The 13,606-nt window shown below is 43.8% G+C and overlaps 1 protein-coding gene across 2 annotated transcripts in view; it reads left to right on the top strand.

Annotated features, from left to right (window-relative positions):
- The window catches only part of URB1 (URB1 ribosome biogenesis homolog), a 42,136-nt gene that overhangs the window by 10,129 nt on the left and 18,401 nt on the right, over positions 1-13,606 (top strand). For both annotated transcript variants that reach the window (XR_006017683.1, XM_042038000.1), the window contains exons 10-19: positions 357-494; positions 879-1,052; positions 1,608-1,755; positions 4,146-4,268; positions 7,002-7,114; positions 7,957-8,076; positions 10,384-10,500; positions 11,145-11,283; positions 11,984-12,154; positions 13,102-13,298. Coding sequence is in view for 1 of the 2 variants with exons in the window: in XM_042038000.1 (XP_041893934.1) it covers positions 357-494; positions 879-1,052; positions 1,608-1,755; positions 4,146-4,268; positions 7,002-7,114; positions 7,957-8,076; positions 10,384-10,500; positions 11,145-11,283; positions 11,984-12,154; positions 13,102-13,298 (1,440 nt within the window). In the remaining variant the exon portion in view is untranslated. The remainder of the gene's footprint in view (positions 1-356; positions 495-878; positions 1,053-1,607; positions 1,756-4,145; positions 4,269-7,001; positions 7,115-7,956; positions 8,077-10,383; positions 10,501-11,144; positions 11,284-11,983; positions 12,155-13,101; positions 13,299-13,606) is intronic.

Raw genomic sequence — 13,606 nt, 5'->3', positions numbered from 1 at the left:
GTCACGTCAGTGACGTGTTTTTTGAGATGCAGCAACATCAAAGCTCAGCTAGAAAAACCTATTGTCCTTTGTGAGTGTTCTGCTGCCTTCTTGTTTAGCTTAAAATGGGCAATAAGATCTGGAATCTGTTGAAAAGAGATGGCCTTTAGCTGGGATGCTGGTTGCCTACAGAGGGTCCATTTAGTTGAGTAGGAATCTGGAGGATGCTCTGTAACATCTTTGCATAAAAATTGACATTTAATGTTGCCATTACTTTCGACGAGTCAAAATCCTTCTGTAGAATGCTCCCCAGAAGAAGCTGTCATCTCTGGGACTGTATCAGAGATATTAAATTTTTGGTTTTTTTTTTCTTTCAGATCTATGAGGCTCAACCAGAGATCTCCAATTCTTTTAAGACTTCAGAATTTATTCCTCTTCCCAGGTTGCTTTCTATGGTGATGGTAACAACAGTCCCTGCAGTGTGCAATAAAATAATGTTCACCCAAGGGTTAAATGTAAGAGCAATCTATAGTATTTCAGTGATTTTTCTGTTCCAGTTAGTACTGTTTGATTTAAGTGTGTGATCATTCAAGAAATTTCTGAAGTTGGTTAATTATGTGTGTTTTGTATTGTCTACCCCAGCATAAATATGGCTTGGGGAAGCACTGGAAAATTAATTAAAACCACAGATAATGATTCCAGGTACCTTTGACAAGCACCAGTTCTGCCACTGCCCGCTAGTGGTTTAGGCTGGGAATCTGAAAACCTATGGATTCTTTACTGCTAGCCAAGATTTCGGAAATAATTAATTCATTGACAAATTTTAGCACACATTACAGATTCTGTGCAAAGCATAACGGGAATCACCGAAATGTCACTAATTCGCTTCCTTCTTTTAGTTGCCCAGCACGGTGGTAAAGCACAACATCCTGTCACTGGTATCCATGGTGCTGAGAAGAGCCTTGAGGAACATTGAACACTGTTTATCTGAAGAAACTTGGCAAAGGTCACAAATCTACACGCTGCCGGCAGTGCAGGAGTTTGTGCAGCTCTACAGAGAAGCTGTCAGCAAGGTAGAAAGAAAGAGACGCTTGGGGGCTGACAGGAGGCATTTTGCACGCTGCAGACAACTGCTCTCCTCTGTACTTTCTTCTCAAGTGGTTGCAGCCTAGGAGCCAGGAGATGGTACCCTGGGGGAGGCTGTGGATTAAATGGTGAGGTAGGAGCCTATGTTTCCTGACACAGCCGTCTGATGGGAATGCAAATAAAATTCTGGTGAGACAGATTTGTAACATCAATGGCTGTTGTGCAGCAAATGACTTCCAAGAGCAGGAAGCAAGTTCTCCTGGTTCAAGTCAATGTAGCCAGCAGAGGTTACTCAGTAGTTACTAGACAAGAGAGCACTTGAGTTGAAAGGATACCATGAAGAAGAAGAACCAAACATAAATTTTTCACAGGAAAGCTTTTCAATAAAATGTTCTTTCCAGTGCTCATATTCTGCAGAAGTGAAAGTACAGTGCTTGATTTCAGATCATTCCCTGATTGCATGCAGGGTCAGTTCCAACCTTTGTCACAGGAACTTTGTCTTACAAAGGAGAGCTGTTGCAATTTACCCTTTTTGCTTTTAGGTTTTACCAGACATGAATAATATAGTGGCTGTCTGGCAGTCCCTTCTGAAGCAAGAGAGAGAACACTGTGGTGGCCCAGCAGAGAAAAAGGAAGGTGATGTCTCCACTGTGAAGGCAATGACTGAGACAGAAGTTGCTGAGCAGCATGGTAGGCAAAGCAGGTGGAGTTACCCCTTCTTACTTCTGTGGGAATGGGTGTTGTGAAACCCTCATCCCACCCTTAACTTCAGCAGAATCCAGATCTCGCTTGTGCATTTACTACTTGCCTTTTCTTTGTTCAGCTCTTCAGGCCATTAGAATTGCCTGAGAACACAGTTTAACATAGAGGCTGCCACTGCTACTTGAAGGCTAAGCAGTTTGGCTTTCTGCTGTCCCAGGATCACAGAATGGTTGAGGTTGGAAGGGATCTCTGTAAACCATCTTGCCCAACATCTCTGCCTAAACCTGGTCACCCAGGTCCGTGTTCACACAGCTTTTGAGCACCCCCAAGGATGGAGACTCCAAAACCTCTCTGGGCAACCTGTGTGAGTTCTCGATCACCCTCATAGTCAGAAAGTGTTTCCTGACACTTGGAGTGTTTCCATGTTTCACTTTGTGCCCAGTGCCTCTGCTCCTGCCACTGGGTGCTTCTGGGAAGAGCCTGGCCTCGTCACCTTTGCACCCTTACTTCAGGTGTTAACATGCATTGTTGAGATGCCCCTGAGCCTTCTCTTCAGGCTGAACAGTCCCAGCTCTCCCAGCCATTCCTCACAGGAAAGATGTTCCAGTTCCTTCACAATCTTTGTGAGCCTTTGCTGGACTCTCCCCAGTGTCACCGTGTTCTGGGGAGTCCAGACCTGGACACAATGCTCCTGGTTTGGCCTCCCCAGTGCTGAGAGGAAGGAGGAGCTCCCTGACACCAGAGCCTTTGGATCCTTCCCAGGCAACCTGCTCTCCTGTTGGGTGGCCTCCAGAACGTACTGGTGAATGGGGCTGTTCCTTCTCAGGTGCAGGGCTCTGCTGCTCCTCTTGTTGAACTCAGCCCTCCTGCCCTTGACCTTTCCATGTTAGTAGTTGTTTCACAGCCACAAAATAAAGCTGGCAGGGAGACTTATATGCCTGAAAAATAGTTTTTGGAGAGATTTTTCTTTGTCCAAGTTATTTTACTGGGAGGTAATTTTTTTTTAGCAGTTAGTTACTGTGGCTACATGAATGCTTGTATTGGTGTAACACAGGAGTGGCATTATGAGTGTCGTAAGAGGGAGAAAGGTTGGAGTGAAGGCTTCAGGTTTCCTCTCTCAAACCCAGTTCCTCCTGAAGGGCTTGCTTCCACAGTCCCATTGCAGGGAGTAGGAAGTCTCAGAATTGTCTGCATCTTGGCCAATGGCCTGTGAAGTTTTCCTTGTAGGGCTGGAGATGAATCTGCAGCCACTTTTGCCCTTCACAGGGCATATTCCACAGAGAGACTTCCTGGAGCAGAGGGTTTTTCAGTGGATGTCCTTCTGTGGATCCCTTTGGGCAGCAAAATAGTTGTCAGCACTGACACTCCAAGGCTTGGTTGGCAGAGTGCTTGTGGAAACCAGTGGAGCAGCTAATTTCAGCAGAACTGTAGCTGTAGTTCCTCTGCATTCTGAGGTGGAAATGCTGTGTCACTTACTCCTAGCTCACTTTTTACAGCTTTATTTTTGCAGTGTGGCCACTGCAGATTTCTAATGGGAGCTGAGACTCAGGCAAAGAAAGTTTATCCATGGCATTCATCCAGTTCTTCCTACCTCCCTGAGGAAGACCAAATTAACAGGAAAAAATTAGGTGTTAAATGTTTTGGCTGTCCTTCACGTACTTTGTTTCCTTTCATTAATACTGGATGACGAGTAGCTTTTATGCCTCCTCATGTTACAACTGAAACCTGAGATGGCTTTTCCTAGGAAGTAAACAGTTGCCTTAAGTGCTGTTGGTGTTTCTCTCATACAGGTATTAGTTGTCTGCCTCTTGCCAAGAGCTCACACTGAGAAAGTATTATTTTGAAAGGGGAAAAAGAAAGAAAGAAGTCTTTAACTGAAATAATAAATTTGCAACAAATGGTAGTGTATGGTCTCCGGCACTTCCCCAGCCAAACCTACCTGACATTAGTTAAAAGTAGTGTTGCCAGAAATCAGCAGCATGACCATATCCTTTCCTTCACTTTTTTCCTGTTGTTCAGCCTTAAATTAAACAGCAACAGGGCTGGTGGGATTCTTACAGTGAGTGTTCAAGTGTTCAGGTTGTGTTTTATACGTGTGAGCGCTTCTGAGGCCAGTTAGGAATCGCAGCTCTCAATCTAAGCACTGAATAAGCAGATTTCGTTTTGAAAGTATTCACACAGGAATTCTGGGGAAGGAAACTGGAGATTCCATGGGTGTTTTTCTCGTTCTTCTTGTTGGGAAGATAGCAGGTCATTCCCTAGGCAAGTCTGCTGGAAATACAGTTAGTAATTCTCATGCTGGATTATGGAGGTGCTGCCACATTGTGCTCTCTTGCTATGAAGGAAGAAGAAACTAATTATGGAAATGCTTTGTTTAGGTTCAGATGATGCTGAGACACTGCTTCTGAAAGCTGCACTGCTTCAGGTCATATGTCTTTATCAGAAGGTTGTGCCCCACTTGGTAGCGCGGAGCAGCTTTGATTTTAGCAAGCTGCTAAAAGGTATGTGATGGATATTTCTATTTCCTCCACTGTTTTCTCTGGCTGTTTACAAAGTCCACAGCAGAAGGGAATGTTTGCTTTTCTGTGGAGATAAAAAACTGTTTTCTAAAAGTAGCCCATTTTAGTTTCTCCATTGTGTTGGCATTTATTGTTGCTGTTTCTGCAGTGCTCTGGCACTGTTAAATTCCACAGTCAGCTGTCAGCACTATGTTGCACTCCAGTCTTCCTCTCCGTGTGTCATATTCTTGGAAGTGTTTGGTCTTCGTGGGCTTTGAATTCTAATCTTTCTGAGGAAGGCTTATCTTCCGCTCTTAATGAGGTTTTTTCTATTTCCAAACTCTGATTAGCTGTGACGATAACGAATTTTTTGAACGGGATAGTTCACAGAAAGTTTGGGGTGGGGGAGAAGCACCTCCCAGTTTGCCAGTGTCCTCTGAAAAATCTTGTAATAGAGATTCAGCCTTGGTAGAGTCCAGTTGGACAGAGCCCTGGAGGGCAGAGAGGCCTTAGAATGCTGGCTGATATCATAAACCCAAGGATCACCTCCTCCAAGCTGGGAGTCCTGACGAGGAAGAAATTGCGCAAAAATGCTAGGAGGCTTCCATGGATGGATAAGGAGATGATGAGCAAAATCACAGGGAAAAAAAAATAAGCTTTCAGGAGGTAGAAGTGAGGACATGTGGCCTGGGAGTAATATATGGAAATTGTATGGGAAGCTAGGGGTAGGGCTTGGGAGACTCAGGCTCAGTTAGAACTGAGTCTGGCCAGGGCTGTCAAGGACAATGGGAAGGGCTTCTATAGGTATACTGCCAACAAAAGAAAGCCCAGGGATGATGTGAGCCCTCTTTGGAAGGAAATGGGAGACCTGATTACCTTGGACATGACGAAGGCTGAGGTTCTCAATGAGTTCTGTGCCTTGGCCATCAATGGCAAGTTCTCCAGTCAAGCCTCCCAAGTTGGGAAAGGCAAATGCTGGGACTGGGAGAGTGAAGATCCTGAGGCCGCTGTCAGAGAGGGTCAGGTTCAAGCCCATTTGAGGAACCTGAATGTGCTCAAGTCCATGGGACCCGAGGAGATCCATCCATGGGTCCTGAGGGAACTGACAGACGAAGTGGCTAATCAACTGCCCATTGTATTTGAGAATTTGTGGCAGTCTGATTAAGTTCCCACTGACTGGAAAAGGGGATACACAACCCTCATTTTTAAAAAGGAGGAAGTGGAAGACCCAAGGAACTACAGACCGGTCAGTCTCACCTTTGTGCCAGGCAGGATCATGGAGCAGATTCTCCTGGAAACTCTGCTAAGGCACATGGAAAACACAGAGGTGGTTGGTGACAGCCAGCATGACTTCACTAAGGGCAAATAATGCCTGACAAGTTTGGGAAGGTCCTCCAGTACTGCTCGTGGTACAGTCGATACAGCCACATACAGCTGAGACTGGGAGAGAGAGCAAAGGGTTGGTTGGGCATCACTGCCACCATCTGTGGGCCACCAGGGCTTGTGGGCCACACAGCTCAAGCAGCGATCTGTGTGTTAGGCAGGGCCTGGGATGTGTAAGGATGGGAGTTATGTAAATGCCTTAATTAACCTGTCAGAGAAAAAGGGGCTTTAAATAAAATCCCTCTCTAAATAAACTGTCTCCTGCGTGAGGTTTTTCCTCCCTCTGTCAAAGCATCTTTAATTGATTTTTGTACTTCATGACTCACCAGATCACATACCCTGTTTATCCCTTTATTTCTTGCACTGGTCTGCTTACTTCCAACTGGACAAAAGGCAGGACGCCTTTTCGGGAAGCAGAGATCTCTTTGCGGGTCTGTTTGGGTACATTATGAAATAACAAAGTTAAACAGACTGGAAAATAAAGTGTTATTCTCAAACAAATGTAATGAAGTGAGCCTGGATATTGATTTTGAAGAGAGATGGTATGGTAGAAAATGGTGTAAATGAATCACGAGACCGTGTTTTCTCAGATGTGTCAGTGTGAGCATTCTGTTGCTCTTTCTGATCACCCTGATGGAAACGTTCACGACAAAGGCAGCATATTTTTCTACCTTGTAGCAATATGTTCTTTAAATAGCTGGTGGAGTTTTATTGTTTGATCTTACTGTTGGATTGCCTTGGTGGCAACTGTTTAAAAGTATTTTTGTCTCTCTAATGTGGGCCACAAAGATCCTACATGGGCTCTGAGAGGCACAGGCACCAGTGCTTTGTACAGCTGATGTCCCCATGTAATTTACCTGCAGGTCAGGTGTGAGCAGCTCAGGTTTTGATCACACTGCAGGAGCTGCCTGACCTGTGACAGAGGAAGTGAGGTTATGCCTTTGCTGATGATAAAAGTGATGTAGGGAGAGACATGAGTGTAAAGTCCCATTGTCTGGAGCAAATATTGTCATGGTATGAGTGTTAAGATTTCCTGTTGACTTAAATTCTGTATTTTGCTCTCCAGTTTATCCATCCTGTAGGTCACAGCCTTTCAGGGTTGCTGAGATTGATAAAAGAGATTTTATACTCCCATGTAGGACCAATGGTTTGTGCTGGGGTCAAGTGATGGAGTCTCCCTCTGAGGACTGGATTCCCACCTTGGGCTGGCCAAACATAGTTGCAGTATGTCTGGGGACCCTTTGATATGAAGATCTGCCAATTGCCAGGTGTTTTAAACCCTAAAAGATGAGCATTCTGAGATCTCAGGAAGATGGACCAAACTGAAGTTGGTTTCTTGCTTTCACACCTCAGGTATAGTCACTGAAAAGGGCCTGCGGGAGGAGGTCCCTCCTCTTCTCCAGCACCATATACTGAAAGTGGCTTTGGAACTTCCTGCAAACAAATTTGCCTGGTTCAGAGTACAGGTAAGAGGCTGATGCAAATTTATGTTTCCTTGGACTCTTGTTCTCAAATCTTTCCATCTGTCATTGCCTTGTTTTAAATTAGTCCAGTCATTTTAGGTGGTGACCTTTTATAAGACCAACAGGAATTACAGTCTTAGCAGGAGTGAAAAATCCCTTCTGAGCTGAAAGGTTTTTTACAAGGACATCATTTTTTGCCTCCCTGATGAACACTGGAGAAGTTCCTGTAGCTCTTTGTGTCTCTGGAAAGGAGCACAAGTGAGAATGTGCTGGTTTCCACTTGCCTGGAAAGCCTGAGGTTGCAGACCAGGGAAATGAACCACTGATTGGAGCCATCCCACCCTTTCCCAAGGAAGATTCCAACATTTTTTAATGCTCTCCACAATTAGTGGAAACCATCAGGGCCCCAGCTCTCTTTTTTACTGCAGGCTTGTAAAATAAGAACTCTGTCTAGAGTTTGCTTGCCATGTCAGGAGAAAGGAGTGGACCTGACTTTGAGGGGAAGCAGAGACACCCATGGAGTGTGGTAACGGGGATAGAAGTGGAATGACTGGGGAGTAAAAGATGATTAATGAGGGAGGTGGCTTTGTCTTGGGTCCTTGTAGTAGTTACGGTGTCTGTTACTTCTGTCTTCTTCCGCTTTCCAGGAAAGCATTTTACAAGTGGGTACAATGATCCTGGCTCGTTGAATGCAAAGGAGTGTAAATGATCCCATTCATTTCTGGCCTTGGGATTTTTGGGCAGGTCTATAAAATAATATACTTACCTTACATATCAGTCTCAGTGCAACATAGTCCTGTACAGTGTTGCTGTAGCAGGGAAATTTTAATACATTTTTCTTGTAGGACATCTCTGAGTCAGAGAAGATATCTGGTGAAAAATCAGTCTTCTATTTACTGATGAAAATGTTTGTTACAAGTACCCATTCTCATCTGAAAATTTCCACCAAAAAATTAATCATGAAGGTAAGAATTTGAATTGAATTATCAGTATATTCACTACATCCCGCTGGTCTGAAATTTCAGGATTGTAAAATTTTTCCTCAAAGCAGATACCTTTACTGCATGGTTGTGTGGTCAACAGAGACTCCTTTTCTGTTTCCTGTGACTGCTGTTGGAATTTGCTGTCACATAACTGGCTATTAGCTAGATATTTTATGAAAATAAATGCTGTGAACTGACTTTCCTGCAGCAGTTGATGAAAGACTCAGGAAAATGTCTTTAATGTTTGACCACCCCCTAGGCTGAATTAATTCTGACACTGTAATAAGTCAATATATTTTGTGCCTGCAAAGGTCTTGACATTGATCAAAAAGAGATTACTTTTGATTTTGATTTTTGTCACTGTTTATTTAATCTGTACTTCAGCACTCCAGCCTTCCTAAAGCTTCAGCTAGTTTGCTCTGGTCTTGCAGAATAGGCCTCTCTGTTACTGTCTGATACAAGCTTTGATGCAAGGAGTACTTTTTGTCTTAAAAATTAATTTAAATCCCCTGGTGTTAAAATCCTCCTAAAACCTAAGGCATCATTCCATTTAAATGAGTTATTTGACTTTTCAGAAAAACTGGCCAACAAGTCCACAAGACACCAGTGGCTGTTGTTTTCAGCAGCTTGTTAAAAGAGGATGTCTTTTAGTTATCTAAGTAGGGGTAAAGATTTACATTAGTAATAAATGCAACCAAACTATCCTGCCAGGAGAAAATCCAGGAGGCTGTTCTGGCCCTGAACAGGGCTCCTCGTGCAGTGTCCTGCAGTATTCATGGCACACAAATTTGTACCCAGCTTTGTGTATTTAATCTTTGCATTTAGCTCCAATCACAGAGTGCTATTGTAATATTCAGTCAAGCAGACCAAAGTTACAGTGATTGAATTAGGGTTTAGTTGCCCTTGATCCTTGCAAGGGATCAAAGGCAGGTTCACTTGGCCTCCCAGTAATGAATGTCTCAACTAAAAACTGCTCAAAATGTGTTGTTTTCCTGGTGGTTTTAGATTCTTTTGCCAAGTGGGAGCATGGACTGCCTGACTTGTTCTTGTGTCCACTTTCCACTTCAGTCCATGGCATTTTCTCTGAAGGAAATGCAGGAGCAGGGAAGTTAAGGCAGTTACGTCAGCAGAAAGGCTGCTAAAAATAGATGGTAAGGACTTATTTTTCTACACAGTGCCATGGAGCTGAAGGCTTGTTTTGGATTTCACATTCTGTTCCTGCGTGTTTTCGTGAGAGCTGCAAGTGCATTTCTATTTCAAGACTCTGCCAAAAATAGTCAATTATGTTAAAATGAATCCTTTTTCCTTCATTTTTTCTTTATTTCAATTAATTACCCCGTCAGATTTGTGTAAGCAGCAGTTATTTTTAGAGATGCTGGTGTTGTACAGAGTAAACACAGAACAAATGAGTTGTGATAGCTTCATTTGTATTTTCTGTGTGGAGAGGAGCAAAGGCACAGATTCATCCTGTGTAATTGCAGTCATTTAATGTAGGTGCCAGCGTCAGGAAGCTGGGCAAGGCTTCCTCTCTTGTTGAGAGTGAGGGACAGGGAGTTTAACTGTGGTGTCACTCTGATTCCTTCCTCTCCTCTTCTCCCTCCTCCTTTCTTCCTTGTAGAGCTGGAGCACATGGTCACCAAGCTCCTAGTTGGGGTGCCTGAGGTCAGGGCCCGAATTTAGAGAACATGGAAGTGAGGGAAAATTTCTAGGTATGTTACAGCCTGTTTCCTGGTTGCGGTATATCTGGGTCTACCTCACCACGCCCAGCAACTTGCACTTCTCTCTGGACCTTGCTGTGGTCACAACCCACTGCTCATTTATGTGACTGCTTATCCATCTGCCTAATTTTTTAGATTAATTCAATTTACAAATAGCCTGATTTAGACTGAATTTAGCAATGATTTTCCTTTATGTTAGATCAGTAGTTTTCTAAAACTCCCCTACAGGCTATTTTTAAGGTGCCTTTTTTTTTTTTTCCTGCCTGTGATGATGTAAAGATGTACAACCCTCTGAAATCAGTATAACCTGCTCTCCAAAAATGATAGAAGTAAGATTTTTATTCTCAACTGTACAGTTAAAGTCCCCCTAGTGAGTGGGAATAAGGCCTCTTGAACTGATAGGGTGAGGAGCGTAACAGATACTTCTTTCCATCAACATGCTCTTCTTTTTTTCTTTCCCGGAAGGAGGAGTCATGAAGTTACTATACAAAAAGATCTGTGTCTCTTGGGGTTTTGTGTTTCAGGTGTTTTGAGGTTTATTTACACACCTCCCCCTTTGTTTCCTGGACAGGTTTTACGTGACAGTGGAGTGTTTGAGTACACATGGAAGGAACTTTCAATTTGGCTGGAACACTTGGATAATACAAAAGAAGACCAAAAGGAAGCAGTGATTCAGTTTTTGGAAAGGGTAACAATGTTCAAATTAACTGGATAAACAATGCAAGGAATAGTATTAGTGGAAACGAGAGATATTGTTGCTATTGTTGAGAAACCTGTCAAAGATCAGTGAATGAATTTGGAGAAAAGCAGTGTTTGGGATTCTTTTTCCAAGGTGACATCGTTCTTGTCTCGGATGGGAGGACAGCAAATTGATCTGGAGGAAAATGAAATCCAAAAAGATCAGTTGTTATTACAGCATTGTTGGTATAAAGGTAGAGTGTTGTATGTGTGGGTAGCTTTTATCTCCTCTTTAGGTGCCAGAATTATCGGACTTCAGTAAATCGTGATCTTTTACAAGAAAAGCTGACAGTTCCTGTTTACTCTTCAGGATGTTGAATGCCCAGCGCTTCCTTTCCAGCGCAGTCTCCCCAGGGACTCAGTCTGTGGTAGCAATTTAGATGCCAAATTGCAGAGGACTTTTTGTTTTCCCATCAGTGTCCCCTGTAGAGCAGGAACCTGTAGACAGAATCCTGCAGAAGTGATATGGAAGTTGTCCTCCTAAAACCTGCCCAGCTTCTAACCACTTTTAGCACATGGTCTTTCTTAGCAACATACAGTTCCTCTGCACTCCACAGCTTGTGCACTTACCTTTCTCTCTAACTTTGCTGACAGATCCTGCTGAAGCTGGTGACAAACCCCTATCCCTACACAGACAAGGCAGCAGACCTGGTTCAGGAAGCCAGCATGCTCCAGGTCACTATGTTTAAACAGGACTCTGATAACATCAGCATCCCTGTCTCTCACATTGATGGTATGTGGTAACCCCTCAACAACAGAATGCCAGGACTTGGGGCTACATTTTCTAGCCATAATCAGCAAACTGGGGATGGGTAACTATAGAAATCCTGTTAAGTAAGGACCTTCAGGATTCAGCCCTCCACATGTGCTTGGTATCAGAAGTAGAAGTCAGAATTGCAAAGTAACCACTTTATCCTCAAAAGCAATTTCTGATGTGGTTGTGCCATTTTAACAGTATTTGAAATCTGTCTTCAGGCTCTTGCAGCAGCATTTTTTAACTAAAATGGAAATTTAGTCTTTCTCTCTGGGGCTGTTCTTAGAATCGTGGAATCCCAGAATGGTTTGGGTGGGAAGGTATCTTAAAGCTCCTCCAGTTCCACCCCCTGCCATGGGCAGGGACACCTTAAGTAGCCCAGGGTGCTCCAAGCCCTGTCGAACCGGGCCTTGGACACTGCCAGGGATGAGGCAGCCACCGCTGCTCTGGGCAACCTGTGCTGGACAGCAGCATTGAAAGGCAGAGTGAAGTTCAGCTGTGATTTTTGTGTTGCACTTAACATTCTATTACTTGACAAATCTGGCTCTCATCCTTTTTTTGATTTTTTTTTTTGGAGGAATTACAAAGATGTCTTTCATTCCTGTAGTGTTGTGTTCTACTTCTGTTGTTTTTCCAGTTAGTCTGGATCCTCTGCTTAGATTTTTTCTTCACTTATTAGATGTCCTGGATATGGTGGATGTCCTGATCGAGGGCAGTGATGGCTTAGATGAAGAAATTGGCTTCTCTTTAAATGAAGACATGATTATCCAAACATTCCCCTTCAGTGCTGTTGTCCCTGCTGCGTTAGAAGCCAGGAATGTACTGTTGCTTCAGTCTGAAAATGGAACAGGTACAGACTTTTTTTGGTTTTATCTATCATCTCTGCCAGTGGAGTGAAAGTGGCATCATTTTTACCCATTTTTCATAATTTTTTACCATTTATCATTTTTTACCTTGAGACATTTTGTTATCTTCCCTTTGAGCAGAAGGAGGTGCAGATCCACGGTGTTTCCTGTGTAAGGGACACATTAAAGCTCAGTAGGTGCTTCTACCCTTTTTCCCTGACCTTAAACAGAAGAGACGCTGTCCCTGCGTGGGCAGTCTTGGTCTGGAAGTAGTTGGCTTCAGTACCACAGTGTTTTAAGAGCAGAGTGTGGAGATCATGAGAGGGAAGTGGTTTCCATGGCAGCTCTTCCCGAGGTCAGGGAGAGAGGACTGCACTCTTAAGTAAGAAATGGATGCATTTTCCAAAGAAAACTTCTTCAGAATAAAGCTATGGTGGCAAATATTGCAAAGTTCTACCACCTCCTTGAGGAAAGTGTTGGAGTCACAGGGGCATCAGGTGGGCTTGGAGCAGGATTTGCCAACCCCACAGCACCTCACTAAGTCGTCTGTGTATTTGGCAGTCGAGTGGCACCTGGGGTGGACTGAAAGTCCCAGTTCTGAAAGAAAATTCTCTCTATTTAACTTGCACATGTTAACTGGGGTGTGAGCCCCCCCAGTATAAATCAGTTCTCTGAGGTGGTGCTTGGCAGGGGTCTTTTCCTATTAAAATATAGGCATGTTTAGCACAACACAGTGAAGGTGGATTATTCACTTCAGCAAGAACTAATGTGTGGAGGATTTTTCAGGTGCCTCAGTGGGTCAGGAACACTTGTCTAGGTCACTACAAACACCTTTTGATCTTATTCAGTACTTTTCTGAGTGATGCTCTGTGGGCTGATGCCTCGGAAGTAAGAAGGGTTGCCCCAGTGCCTGTGCTCATGTCAATAGTTTCATTTATTTTTGCTTTTCTAGGAGCACACATTGTGGAGTACCTTGTTGCTGTTTTCACTGACCTCCTACACTCTCAGAGAGAACCCCTTGCCCTCTGCTTGATGTTCCAGCTGTATGATAAAGATCTCAAGTCTCTGAAAGTTGCTAAGTATCCTCAGCTCTACCAGTTTAACCAATACTATAAACTCTGGATACCCCAGCAATCTCAGGAACCTGTGGTATGGAATACCTGAAGTCACTGAATTCTTGAGCCAGTATTCCTATAAAAACCTCACAGTTTATAGAGGTTACATTTCCATCAGAAGGAGCATTTTTATTGAGCCAATTCTGTATTTCTTCTTGATCACATTGGGACACAAATTTGCTCCAGGGCTTTCCTCTGATGACACAAGAGAGCTTTGTGGTGGTTGGGAGGTGATGCCAGGGCTCAGGGGTTGTACACAGACCCCTCACCAGGCACAGCAGAGCCTAGTGTGTGCCGTGGCCTGAGTTCACAGTGCCTGGAGTTCCCCCCAGGTGGGTTGGG

This window comes from Corvus kubaryi, unplaced genomic scaffold, assembly GCF_017639235.1.
Source record: "Corvus kubaryi isolate FWS band 111438036 unplaced genomic scaffold, C.kubaryi_AGA036_p1.0 37391, whole genome shotgun sequence".
In the NCBI taxonomy this organism is placed as follows: Eukaryota; Metazoa; Chordata; class Aves; order Passeriformes; family Corvidae; genus Corvus; species Corvus kubaryi.
Note: the sequence above shows the minus strand (reverse complement) of the source record. Positions and strands in the feature narration are given on the sequence as shown.